This window comes from Bos indicus x Bos taurus, chromosome 5 (genome assembly GCF_003369695.1).
Source record: "Bos indicus x Bos taurus breed Angus x Brahman F1 hybrid chromosome 5, Bos_hybrid_MaternalHap_v2.0, whole genome shotgun sequence".
In the NCBI taxonomy this organism is placed as follows: domain Eukaryota; kingdom Metazoa; phylum Chordata; class Mammalia; order Artiodactyla; family Bovidae; genus Bos; species Bos indicus x Bos taurus.
In genome coordinates, this window is record NC_040080.1 from 13811388 (window position 1) to 13825014 (window position 13627).

The window sequence follows — 13627 nt, forward strand, 5'->3', positions numbered from 1 at the left end:
GAGATAGTGATGCTCCCCATCAGTACAAGCTTTAGGTTCAGAGAGAATTCTCAGGGAGCAAGACCTTTCCCTGCCAGCCTCTGACAGGCACCGTGGAAATTAATTAACCTTCACCAAGTGCACACAGAGAGTCAAGGTACCAGGCACAAGCAGAGTATTTTAATCCTCAGCACCACTGCGGCCCCAGCTAACAGCACACCGGTGAGGCCTTCCTGCTGTCGAATATTAATTGGTCAAAATATTTTTTTCCCAGTTTTCTCCCTCCTTTTCCTTTCCTTAGAAACAAAGGGTCTCAGAAAATCACCAGGTCCAGTGTCTAGGTTTTAGGCAGGATGTGCTGAAATTACTCCAAGAAACAATGCAGTGTCTTCCTTCCCTAAATGGAGGTGTAGTTTTGACCTCGGACAGGACAAGCAGCATTTGTCTGCATTTTAGATACATTTCAGAAACTTGAACTCAAAGGACAGCTTAAGAAATGGCCACAGGCCTTGGAGAGGGGTCGTTCTGATTCCATGTGTGTGCTTGTGGATGGGCAGTGGTCTGATACACAGGACTCTGGTTTGCAGAGCCTGGTGAGAGGCAGGTGCAGAGAGAGGAAGAGCCCCTCCCATCACAGACAAGCATCCTGTGTGTCCACAGGAAGGGAAATGTGGGTCGAGGCAGGGAGGGGGCCAGTCTGTGGTCACCCGGTTCCTGGGGCCAGAGCGGCAGAAGAACCCAGGCTTCAACTCCCAGCCCGTGCCCTCCAGCCTGTCCTTGCAGAATCCACTTCTAAGACAAATATCGTATGATATCACATATGTGGGCTCTAAAGAAAGGGCACAAGTAAACTTATTTACAACACAGAAATAGAGGCACAGATGCAGAAAACAAACTTACGGTTACCGGGGAGGAAAGTGGGGGTGGGGGGATAAGTTGGGAGATTGGGATTGACATATACGCACTGCTATATACAAAACAGACAAGTAATAAGGACCTACTGTATAGCACAGGGAACTCTATTCAGTACTCTGTAATGACCTACATGAGAAAAGAATTTTAAAAAGATATATCATATATCATATATATATATATATATATATATATAAAGGTGCCCTGCTGCCTTTTCCTCGCAACTGCGGTCTCCACTGGCTTCCCCAGTGGCTCAGCTGTAAGGAATCCTCCTGCAATGCAGGATACCTGGGTTCAATCCCTGGGTCAGGAAGATCCCCTGAAGAAGGGAGTGGCTACCCATTCCAGTGTTCTTGCCAGGAGAATCCCTTGGACAGAGGAGCCTGGTGGGCTACAGTCCAAGGGATCTCAAAGAGTTGGACTGACTGAAGCGACTTAGCACGCGTGTGTGTGCACATGCACACACACGCGTGCACACACACACACACACACACGCAGATACATGGGTTTCTCTGGTGGCTCAGATGGTAAAGAATCCACCTGCAATGTGGGAGACTTGGGTTTGATCCTTGGGTTGGGAAGATCCCCTGGAGGAGGTCTTGGCAAGCTACTCCAGCATTCCTGCCTGGAGAATCCCCACGGACAGAGGAGCCTGGTGGGCTACAGTCCACGGGGTCACAAAGAGTCAGATGCTACTAAGCACAGCATAGCAGATATGTATGTATAGCTGATTCACTTTGCTGAATAGCAGAAACTAATATAACATTGTAAATCAATGATACATCAATAAAAATGTTAAAAAAGAAAGATGACAACTCCACACCTCTGTGTTCTGGATTGTCAGCATCCAAACCTCATCTGGCGTCTGTCAATTGTGGAGTGAGAGATCAAGGGGGTGAGGAATGGGGCTGAATGTCTGGAGGCTGCCCCCTTCCCCTGTCTCCCCGACCCCTGCCCCTCATGCTCTGTTCACAGAATGGAGACCCCGGGCCAGAAACCTCTCAGAGAGTCTGCTCTTGGCCAGAGAAAATGGAAGCGCATTCTGCCTCCGCCAACTTCGTGGTTGGGACTCAGACTCGCCACCGCTCCCTGCTGCCTTTTCCTCGCAACTGCAGTCTCCAGAGGCAAAGGGAGGCTCTCACTAGAAAAATTCACTAGGGTTCTCTTGTTCCCCTGAAAGCAGTCTCTCCCAGTCTCTCTGTCGTCGGTCTCTCTCTCACACACACACAGGATTAGAGTATCACTGAATGAAAGGCAAACATACGAGTTTGTCGAAAATTCTGCGAAGGCTGTAAAATCGCCAATTGGATTTTCAAGATGGATGGTTTCTCCCTAATTAGATTCTGCTGCCTTGTATAAACCAACTTTGCAGCTTTATCCCAGCCTATAAAGCAAACCATTCTTCATTAGTCAGGTTTACAAATCATGCCCCCAGTGACCACAGAGCACAATCACCCTCACTGTTCCTTCTGCTCTCAGGGCAAAGTTAACAATGTGCTTCTGCCTCCGATAATAGTACACCAATTAAAAAAACACGGGCGTGACTAAGCCGTGGCCTCATGGCTGAGGGCCCACCCCAAGAACTTCCCTCTACTCAGAGAACGGGAGAGGAATTACAGACTGGAAGAGCCAGGGTGTGCCTGCTGCAGCCTGATACCTTCCAGAAGTTTGTTCAGTCGTGTCCGACTCTTTGGGACCCCATGGACTGTAGCCCACCAGTCTGCCTCCTCTGTCCATGGAATTCTCCAGGCAAGAACACTAGAGTGGGTTGCCATTCCCTTCCCCAGGGAATCTTCCCGACCCAGGGATCGAACCTGAGTCTCCTGCACTGCAGGTGAATTCCTTACCATCTAAGCCACCAAGGAAGCCCCTGAGTGACTAACACACATACCTTCTAGAAGCTAGACAGCATTTCTCAGTGAGGTCTGGGGTCTACCTGCTTCAGAACCCACATTCCTGGATCCCCCACCCCCAAGACATACTGATTTAGACCCTCTGGGGTAGGAACCTAAGGATCTACCTTTTAACCCAGAGCCCCTGGTCATTCTGAAACAAGCTAACTTGCCAGAACCACACAGCTAAGATTCCTCACAAGGACTACTGGCCATACACACAATGCTTTAATTGCCATCAGTGGTCTTCGACCTTTTTGGCACCAGGGACCATTTTCATGGAAGATAATTCCCCCCTGCCCAGGGTGATGGGGCGGGTTGCTTTCAGGATGATTCAAGTTGCATTATAGCTACTGTGCCCTTTATTTCTATTATTATTCCATGAGCTCACCTCAGATCAGCAGGCATTAGATCCCGGAGGTTGGGGACCCCTGTCCTACCTGGTGGCAAGGTCAAAGAAACAGTGACTGCCCCCCGCCCCCATCACGGAACACCAGTTCTCAGGCTTGTGTCAGGTACCAGGTATCCCAGTTGGGCTGCCTGTCAGGTTATGAGACACCTTCCTTCCTGGTCTGGACACCGTCTCGGGGCTAAAGGAAGTGAGTCTGCATGGACAGCAACGGGACAGTGGCTGGGAGGGTGGGAGTTGCAAGTGTAGCCCACCTCCACCAACCTCCACGCTCCTGAGAAACTGCTCAAGGCCTGAATCATCTGGGCCAGGAAACTGTGCAGATGAGGAACCAATGCCAATGAGGGTGTGGGCTAAGCTCGCCAAGGCCAAGGGTGGTCCACCGAGGATGCAGAGCGGGCGGCCTGGGGGTGTTTCCAGGCTCTGAGCTGCAGAGGATGGAGCTGAGGCTGCCTTTGATCTTGAAAGCACTTCTCTTCAAAGCGCTCCCCAGATACAGCCTAATCCATCTTCTCCCCCATCCTCAGGGTTAGATCCTGGTAAGGAACTCAACCCAGCAACTCCTCCAGCAGATTCCAGCTCTGGTCCAAAGTCAGGAGATTTTATACATGTAGACTTGGAGCCCCCACTGCAGACCAAGCTGACGGGGTCCTCCTGGGGTGTGGTTCCAGAATTCCTGCTGGTGATGCTGCCTCCAGGCAGCCCCGTTCTACATCTGGAGAGCCCAAGCTTTTCTTTTTTTTCTGAATCATCATAAATGGCAGGATGCTTTATACAGTGGAAGAGTTCATCACTCTGATGGCCAGAAGTCCTTTCTCATGTCAAACTACTCATATGTCTCCTAAGGTAAAGTATAAGTTTCTCCAAGTCTCTGCACGGTGCATACAGAGAAGAGTGGCTTGGTTGCGACCTGACCTCCCTTTTCTTCGGAGGGAAGTGGAGGTGCTGGAGGGCATGCACCCACCTCTGGAGGTGCAGCAGAGGAGCTGGGCATTAGCCCAAGGTCCCTGCATTCGACCTGCCCCTGCCTCATCCCACTGGGTCGTGGCTGCTTGCCCATGGACATGCAGCAGCGTCAAACACTGAACCCAGATTCTAGCCCAAATCTGAGGGCTTCTCAACTGCTTTTCCAAGAGACAAGGGTCGGGGGAGGTCGAAGGCTCCCAGACTTGCTTCCTTCCCCTGCTCCTGAGGTGCAGAGTCAGAAAATGAAACTGCCAGCAGGGAGGAAAGGCCCCGTGCTGTTTCTGACACTGTCTTAACGCTTGAGTCTCCAGACATCAAGATGTCACCCCCAAGCATCCCACCCGCTGCATCCTCCTCCCTCCCAGAGCCTGGAGGTGACCCTGGAGGATGCTGGGGGCCCTTCCTCACTCACTGCAGCAAGACTAACCATGAGGGGCACAGCCAGCCTGGGAGCTGGGGCCAGGAGTGCCCCCAGGTTAGTCACATTTCTCTGGGCCCCATGGGAGAGAGAACCGAGGTGTGCGGTTCAGAAAAGGAGGAGAAAGCCGAGGCTACTGCTGCTGCCAATGGCAATGCTGTCGAGTGTTTCAACAGCCCAGGGATTTTCTGGTCGGCTCTGCAGCAGAATTTTTACGGCTCTGCCTCCTGGGCGTGATTGTAAACTCCTCAGAGATGGGGACTCTGTGTTCCTTTTGCCCAGTTCAGCCTGGCACAGAGTAAGTGCCCGTTGTGCACGCATGCTAAATTGCTTTAGTTGTGTCTGACTCTTTTGCAACCCCATGGACTGTAGCCCACCAGGCTCCTGTGTCCATAGGATTCTCCAGGTAAGAACACTGGAGTGGGTTGCCATTTCCTCCTTCAGGGGATCTTCCCGACCCAGGGATCGAACCCACATCTCTTACATGCCAGCTGCTAGTCACACGAGAACTGTGCCCTGGTGCCCAGCCCCAAGTGGCCCACAGCAGTCAAGCCTTGTCACCCTCTCTGGGTGATGCTCATGTCCCAGATAGAGTGATGAGTTAGAACCTGGACTGAACAGTCGGCTCATGGGGGAGCCTGGGAGATGCTCTGACAGTTGTCAGGGTTCCCCCGACTCCAGCCCAAATCAAACCATTCCCCCAGGGGACTTTCCTGGGGTCTGATGGCTAAGACTCTGTGCTCCCAATGGAGGGAGCCCGGGTTTGATCCCTGGTCAGGGAACTAGATCCCACATGGCATAACTAAAGATCCCATGGGCTATAACTAAGATTCAGGACAGCCAAATAAATATTTAAAAAAAAATTTCTCCAGACTTCCTTTTCTCACTAACCAGAATGTGTCCCTCCCTCAAACAAGCCCAAACTCCCAAACTCGCCTCCTAGATGTCCCAGCATCACTTGGCCTCACCCGAGCTATTTGTAAAGCCTCCCATTTAACTATTCTGTATCCTTCTGTTGCTGCTGTTGCTAAGTCGCCCCAGTCGTGTCCAACTCTGTGTGACCCTATGGACAGCAGCCCACTAGGCTCCTCTGTCCACAGGATTCTCTAGGCAAGAATACTGGAGTGGGTTGCCATTTCCTTTTCCAGTATCCTTCTGTATCCTTGGAAGAAAAGTTATGACCAACCTAGACAGCATATTAAAAAGCAGAGACATTACTTTGCCAACAAAGGTTTGTCTAGTCAGAGCTATAGTCTTTCCAATAGTTATGTACGGATGTGAGAGTTGGACTATAAAGAAAGCTGAGCACCAAAGAATTGATGCTTTTGAACTATGGTGTTGGAGAAGACTCTTGAGAGTCCCTTGGACTGCAAGGAGATCAAACCAGTCAAGCCTAAAGGAAATCAATCCTGAGTGTTCATTGGAAGGACTGATGCTGAAGCTGAAACTCCAATATTTTGGCCACCTTATGTGAAGAGCTGACTCATTGGAAAAGACCCTGATGCTGAGAAAGATTGAAGGCAGGAGGAGAAGGGGACAACAGAAGATGAGATGGTTGGATGGCATCACTGACTTGATGGACATGAGTTTGAGCAAGCTCTGGGAGTTGGTGAAGGACAGAGAAGCCTGGCATGCTGCAGTCCATGGGGTCGTAGAGTTGGACACAATCGAGCAACTGAACTGATCCTTCTGGGGTTTCAGTTTCTTGTTTGACTTGAGCTACAAGGACCTCCGGGGATCACCTGGTTCAGGTAGAACTGGGAAGCAGGATGTGATGAATGCTTTTTCTTTCTTTAAGGGAAGAGAAGAGAACACAGAAACTCCAATGGGACCTACTGTGTATTTCTTATATTTCTTATTGCTGGGCTTCCTAGGTAAAGAACTTGTGTGCCAACGCAGGAGACACAAGAGACACAGTTCAATCCCTAGGTCAGGAAGATCCCCTGGAGGAGGAAATGGCAACCCATTTCTGTATTCTTGCTTGGGAAATGCCATGGACAGAGGAGCCTGGTGGGCTACAGTCCATGGGGTCACAAAGAGTCAGACGTGACTGAGTACGCATGTGCTATAAAATAAAAAACCTCAGAGCTCGTCACATGTAAGGGGAATGAGCATGTTTCATGAAACTGGTTTCAGTTACTCAGACATGCAAGTGTGTGCGAGCGCCAAAGTCAAGTGCATTTCTTCTGATGAGTCTCCATCAGAAAGTTTAAACAGCACCAATCCTGTTCTAATGCTGCCAGTAAGGAAACTGGAGCACAGAGAGGTAAAGCACATTGCCTGAGGTCACACAGCTGGTCGGTGGCAGTGCCTGGGCGGGAGCTCGGGGTGCTCTTGTCCCGTTTCAGTGCTCTGCTTGCTACAGGCCTCTGGGAAATCGACTGCCAGACAGTTCAGTGACCCCCTCCCCAGCCGAGGGTGGACTCCATCAGCTGACCCAGGGCAGGGGTAGCTGGCCAGGATGTGGACACAGAGGGCTAGAACTCCTGGCTGAACTAATTTCTCCCACACAGCCGACAGTGACCTTGACTTTCAGCTCACGAACTTTATAACCATCATTAAACTGGGACAAAAGCATGAATGGAGGCCACTTACAGATGGATGTGAGGACTGAAAGGCTCTGAAGTAAGTCTCTCCCTGCGGGGGTGCAGGCCACAGAGGGGCCCCCTGCAGGGAAGATTCTAAGCCCTGAGCTGGGTCACTGCGGCCACTCAGGACCCCCGCCTCCCTAGGGAACAAGGGAAACGTTGGCCCTTCTGGGGGTGTCATCTGACTTTCCTGTGGCTCCTTGGGGGTGATCAAGGCTGGGGTCAGAGACGGAGTGATGAGGGGGAGAAAATAATCCAACCCCTCATTTTACAGGTGAGAAAAATCAAAGCTCAGAGAGGCCAAGAGAGCAGAGCAAGGTCACAGAGCTAGCTGGCTGGAGAGCCACACGGCTCAGACCCAGAGCTCCTGATTTCCTGGTTCTGCTTCTAACATCCACAGAGGAGGTGCTGGGACCTACTTTTATTCAGTGAGGCTGGGACTCCTCCCAGCCTGAGGTCCCAAAATGCTGGGGCCTTACTGCCCAGAGGCGGGTAGGGTGGTTTCTAACGGGTCTTGGGTACCAGCCTATCTGGCTTAAAGGAATACACACTGCCTCTTACGTGCTGTGAATTCTGGGGACGCGTTACTTACCCTTCCACTGCCTCAATTTCCCTATCTGTAAAATGTGGATGATGATAAATATCCGAATGAATAGACAAGATAGCACAGTGCCGAGCATGGCTGAGGGCCTAGTGCATGTGAGCCAGGGCTTAGAAACATACACACGGTGTCAGCTTGAGCCCAGGCCCAGCTCGGGTGGATGACCGACAGGCGGCAGTGCCGGATATAAGACAGAAGGGGTGTTCCTGGTTTGCACGTGTCTGTGCAGAGGGCGGGCTGACACAGGTACCCACTTTTTCAGGGCGCACTCCAGCTCATTCTTCTCCTCATGGGCTTCTAGGAGCTGCGAGAAGATTCTGGTCAGGAAATCCTCAAAGTTGGACAGTAAGTGAGGCTCGTCCTTCTTGAGCTGCAGCCAGAGCTGCTTGACATCAGCTTCACTGCAAGAGAAAAAGGAGCATTGAGGCAGGAGTGTGGACACGAGGCTTCCCGGGACACCCCGAGGCCCCGGGGGCGACAGGGGCAGCCAGAGCATCATCACTGTGGTCGGGACAGTGACGTCAGGGGCTGGCATTTATTGAGTGCTGGCTGCATGCCCACTGCTTTATGAACGTTTGTTCATTTCGTCCTGCAGTCACCTGTGAGGCAGGTGCCGCTAACACCCCCGCTTATGGGCGAGGAGACGGACGGAGAGGGGTGAATGAGACAACTCAGGTCACTCAGCTGCGAAGCGATGGAGCCAGGAGGCAAGCTCGGGCCTGTCTGGTCCCGTGCTGGCCTCCTACTGGCCACACCCGAGGAAGCGGGGAGGACAGGAGCCCAGTGCTTGTGAGGACAGGCGTCATGGAGCTGAAGGAGAAGGCCTGTCGCCTCAGGAAGGACGGTCCTCACGGCTGAGAGGGGAAGACGTGCCAGCTGCTGGGTGGCAGAAAGCAACTGTCACTGCAGGGAATGGAGGGAAGACAGTGCGCCCCACTGGGGCCCGGAGGCAGCGGCATGACTGACAGGCGAGGGGAAGGGAAGGAGCAAGGCTGAGAGACCCGAGTGTGCACACGGGGAGACGGTGGAGAGGGAGGGGGACGGAGCAGGCAGAGAGACAGATGCAGAGTGATGAGCCCAGAACCGCACCACCCCCGCCCCAGCCAGCACCCTGGGCTCTTGTGCGTGCACTTAACAGAGACATGCAGGGACATGGTGATCGGGGAGGGAAGGGGTGGGAGGCGGCACGCCACAGCCCCCGCTCTCCCTCTGGAGAGATTCAACAGTCTACAGCCAGTGATCAGACAGACAGCCAGAGAGCAATCTGATTTGCAGTCCATTAAATTCCAAAGCCACTATGATCCGAAGGTAGCTACTACCAGGGGCCCTCAGGATAAAGAATAAAATCCCTTGTGCTTGTATAACAAGCATGGTATCTGAGAAATTGTACTCAAAAGTAATACTTGATGGTGCCATGTTAGCAATGTGCCTGGGGCATGGATATTACTCTCTGCACCAAGCAGAGAGGAGGCTCACCAAGAAGTGAGGCTGGCTCTGGTCAGTTATCTGATCATCTATCTGACTGTCTCTCCCTCTCTCTTTCCTGTCCTTGCTCCATTCTATCCAAACATCTGCCAACTCATCTAGACCAATCATCCACCCATCCATTCATCCATCCATCCATCCATCCACCCATCCATTCATCCATCCATCCATCCATCCACCCATCCATCCACCCATCTACCCATCCATTCATCCATCCAAACACCCACCCTCCCATCCTCCCATCCATCCATCCACCCATCCACCCAACAAGTATCTATTACTTGTTGAAAATGCAGCACTGAATTGGATGACATGAGAGATTTTAGAAATGAGAGAAGGGGAGGTAAGGAGCCTCCCTGTTTTCCAGAATGAGTTCCATTCCCCCCAACCCACCCACAGAACATGTGGTCGTCTGCTCTATTGTACTGTAGATACAATGGAGATGGCACAGAGGGTTCCGCGATGAGGGTCTCAGAGTGATACCACAGTGACCTTCCATCACTGTGGCAGGTTGCCCCTCATGAAGTAAATGCATGATAAACTCAAGGTGCACCTCACTGGCCAAGACTTTTCTGTTTGCATCCCTCGGGTTCCTATTGGAACCTGGCAGTGAGCCATTTGGGCTCGAGCCTCCTCTGAAATTAGCAGACCTCGTGATGTTCTTCAAAGCTCTTTGAACCACCTATTGTGGTTACATCTTTTTTTGTTGGTTTTTTTTTTTTTTGCGTATTGGGCAGTTACTCAGTCATGTCCAACTCTTTGCGCCCTTATGAACTGTAGCCTCCCAGGCTCCTCTGTCCATGGGATTTTTCAGGCAAGAATACTGGAATGGGTTGCCATTTCCTTCTCCAGAGGATCATCCTCCCAACCCAGACATCGAACTCATGTCTCTTGCTTCTTCTGAATTGTCAGGCAGATTCTTTACCATTGTGTCACCTGGGAAGCACCAAATTTCTGGAAAAGAAACAAATCTCTGAACCCTGGATGAAAGATAAGCCAAGGCTGATCAGCTGCCCAATCACGCAGCCAACCAGAGCACTGAGAAAAGTTGGGAGTCCAGGTGTTCTGCCTACCACATCTGGACCAGGCCAGGGTCACTCTCTTGGAAGGATGTAGGGGTAGGGGGTGAGAAGGGGTTCTGGGTGGTCAGTCCATCCATCTCCCTGCTTCCGGAACAACACACGAACCAACAAGATGTCACCTTAATTGGTGAGATCTTTAAAGACCTCTGAAAATTTCCCAGCCTTTTCTGCTTCCTCGTCTGGGGTCCTGCGGTCTGGATGGTCCCCCTCACGTTACGGTGTTTAACTTGAATGAAAACTGCAATGCCCGGGCACCATCTTAATTTATATATATATATATATATATATATATATATATATATATATATATATATAAAATTTTATTTATTTATTTTCAGCTGTGCTGGGTCTTCATTGCCACACACAGGCTTTCTCTGGTTTGGGAAGCAGGGGTTACTCTTGGTTGTGATGTGCGGTCTTCTCACTGCGGAGGCTTCCCCTGTTGTGGAGCGCAGGCTCTAGGGCACATAGGCTCAGTGGTTGTGGTGTGGGGGCTCTGGGGCATGCTGGCTTCAGTAGCTGCAGCTCTCGGGCCCTTACAGCACGGAGGCGTCGGTAGTCGCAGCATGCAGGCTCAGTAGCTGTGGCTCACTGGTTCTAGAGCACAGGCTTAGTTACTCCAAGGCATGTGGGATGTTCCCAGACCAGGGTCGAACCCATGTCTCCTACATTGGCAGGCAGGTTCCTATCCACTGGGCCACCAGGGAAGTCCCCAGGCCCCCTACTCTGTGTGTTGGTTTTGTCCACTGTTCGACTCTTCCCTGGAACCTTCTCTTCATCATGTGGGCTCAGCCCTGCCCGGGGCCCTTGACAGAGGTCCTCTGGGCAGCCTCTGTAAGGTGGCTGGCCTGGAAGTGATGAGTGGACAGAGACGCCCCTGGCTTTCATGACAGTCCCTTGGCCCCCACACGGCCCTCTCCTGCCCCCTCCTCCAGGACAAGGCTTCACAGGGTCATGGGCATGGTCACTGGGCTCTGGCCTCTTGTCCTTGGAGAGGTGGGGTCTGGTGTCCCCTCTGGCCTGCCTGTCTCAACTCTGCCACAAGCTAGAAGATGCTTTGACTTACACATGCTGTCTTGGCCCACACGTTGTGTGAAGACCACTCTCTTCTTCCTTTTCATCCTTCTCCTCCATAGTCTTCCTCTTTCCAAGCTCCAGACACAGCAGCTCCAATCATCAGGACATTCCCGCCCCTCATGAAACTCACTCCCAACCCAGGACCCAGAGACCCCAACACGAAGAGGCAAAAGGTGATGATGGGAATGGGGGCAGAAGTCATTCCACGTTTCTCAGGCTTCTGTCCAGTTTCCACCTGTTACGACATCCCTTGATAACATTTCACTGAAAATGCCTGGGCTTACATTTATGTGTCTCTTTCTTACAAAATACTTTGTACCAAAAAGGAAAAAATGGGAGTATTATGTTTGGTTTGAAGTGGCAACCATCTAAAATTTTCAGCTGAGTTACTGATCGCCCAAGTGATGAGCTGGTAAAAACAGGTCCACCTCCCACCTTAGCTTCCAGAACAGGTTTGGTTCGGCTCAGGGATCCGACATGCAGTCCCGTCCACATAAGGTGCCTTTGGCAGAAGCACAAGGTTTGCACTGCAGACCCAGGGACCCGGCGGAGGTGGAGATGCAGCTGAGCAGGCGGTGACAGGAAGCCTCAGGTGCGACTCACTGAAAACCCTCAAGGCCTGGCACTGCCCTCCGGTGGGTGAGCACCCCTAAAGTGAAGGAGACTAAGCCAAGGACAGTGCTGATTATAAACAGCAGAGAGTGAGAGATCAGGGGACCAGGGTGTTACCCGTGGAAATAATGCAAAAAGCAGGGTCAGAGCCCTAAATCCTAGCACCCAGCCAGGTCATGGCCAAGGACAGGCTGCACTGAGTCACCGGTCTAGCTGGAAGCAGAGACCCGGGACCTGGCTGAAGGCTTCATGAGCATTAAGGTGGAAAGGGCCAGATGGAGAGGCTGTCCCTGGGCTGGGCCCCGTCCCCAGGTCGTTGTCACCACTTACTCTTCCAAAACCTTTTGGGCTCCAAGTCTGTCCATGAGGGTCTGGAACTGGGCTTCTTCATCTTCGTCCATGTCGCCCAGGTCCTCGTCCCCTCTACTCTGATACACCTTCTCCTCCTGGAGCTGGGCCGGCTGTGCACCTGCATCTTCCTGACTTGGGTTATTCTGGCTGAAGAAGAAGTGACCTGGGGGACGCATGGGCACAAGAGTCTGAATTAGGCAACACTCACCAAGGAAGACCTTCACTTTCTCAGCGGCCAGGAATCACTTGAGGTTCAGCCGAGAGACAGAAAAGGGAGATCAGACCTTCATAGCAAAGATCTTTGGATGACATGCTCTGGATTCTGTGTCTTTCCTACTTGGACGAGATTCTGCCAGAGATGTTAGAACCTGGGAAAGGCAGAGTGCAGGTACTATGGCATTTTGTAGTTCTCAAAACTTTAAAGGCTGGCTTCAGATCATCTCTCCATGGATTCCTTCTCTAAGACCTTCCCCCCATCACACTCCAGCAGCCCAACTCCCTATGCTTCATGTTACCACCTAGCTCTCCTGGCTGCCAGCATCACTGTGCTTCACATTACAAGTCAGTTATCAATTTCTGAAGGTCAGGAAAGGCATCAGAGATGTCTAAGCAAATACAAGGTTCCTGGAAGGAGGCAGATGTATGGTGATTTATCTGACCTGTATTTGTTCTAATCAATATCTGATCAGTATCAGATATGATGGTGTATCTGTTTTGTTTTGTTTTTTTTTAATCTCATTCATGGATCTCAGTTCCTTCCCTCCTGGTCACTTTGAGAACAACTGGTCTATTCAAACCCTTTACAAATTCCTGTGAAAGCTGGTGCCCCTCAACCTGGAAGACTCAGCCAGCCAGGTTGCAATGAGCCATGTAAGCCTCCCACTCTGTGGTCCCAGACAGACTGGAAACCCCACCTCAGCTCCCCTCTTATGCCGAGCCTCCCCCCAGAGCTTCTCTGCTCGCTCCTTGCCGTTCTCCAGGGGGTGGGCACCAAGCGGGCAGTGGTGTGAGCAGGGATGGAGGACACATGAAAAAAGAACAAATGACCCACAATCTGGAAACTTTGAGAGGCAGGGAAGGGTGTACAACACGCTGCCTCAGAGATGATGGAGCAGAGCTGCTTCTTATAGGGCTCTGCTCAGACGCTCAGTGTCCAAGTCTCTGCGACCCCCCCGGACTGTCCCCTGCCAGGCTCCTCTGTCCATGGGGTTCTCCAGGCAAGAATACTGGAGTGGGTTGCCATTTCCTCCTCCAG

General features: G+C 51.7%; 1 protein-coding gene across 5 annotated transcripts in view; it reads right to left on the minus strand.

Moving 5' to 3' along the window:
* The window catches only part of CRACR2A (calcium release activated channel regulator 2A), a 158424-nt gene that overhangs the window by 53960 nt on the left and 90837 nt on the right, over positions 1–13627 (minus strand). For all 5 annotated transcript variants that reach the window (XM_027541053.1, XM_027541054.1, XM_027541052.1 and 2 more), the window contains 2 exons: positions 12352–12535; positions 8020–8166 (listed from right to left, as the gene is read on the minus strand). In XM_027541053.1, the coding sequence (XP_027396854.1) occupies positions 8020–8166; positions 12352–12535 (331 nt within the window). The remainder of the gene's footprint in view (positions 1–8019; positions 8167–12351; positions 12536–13627) is intronic.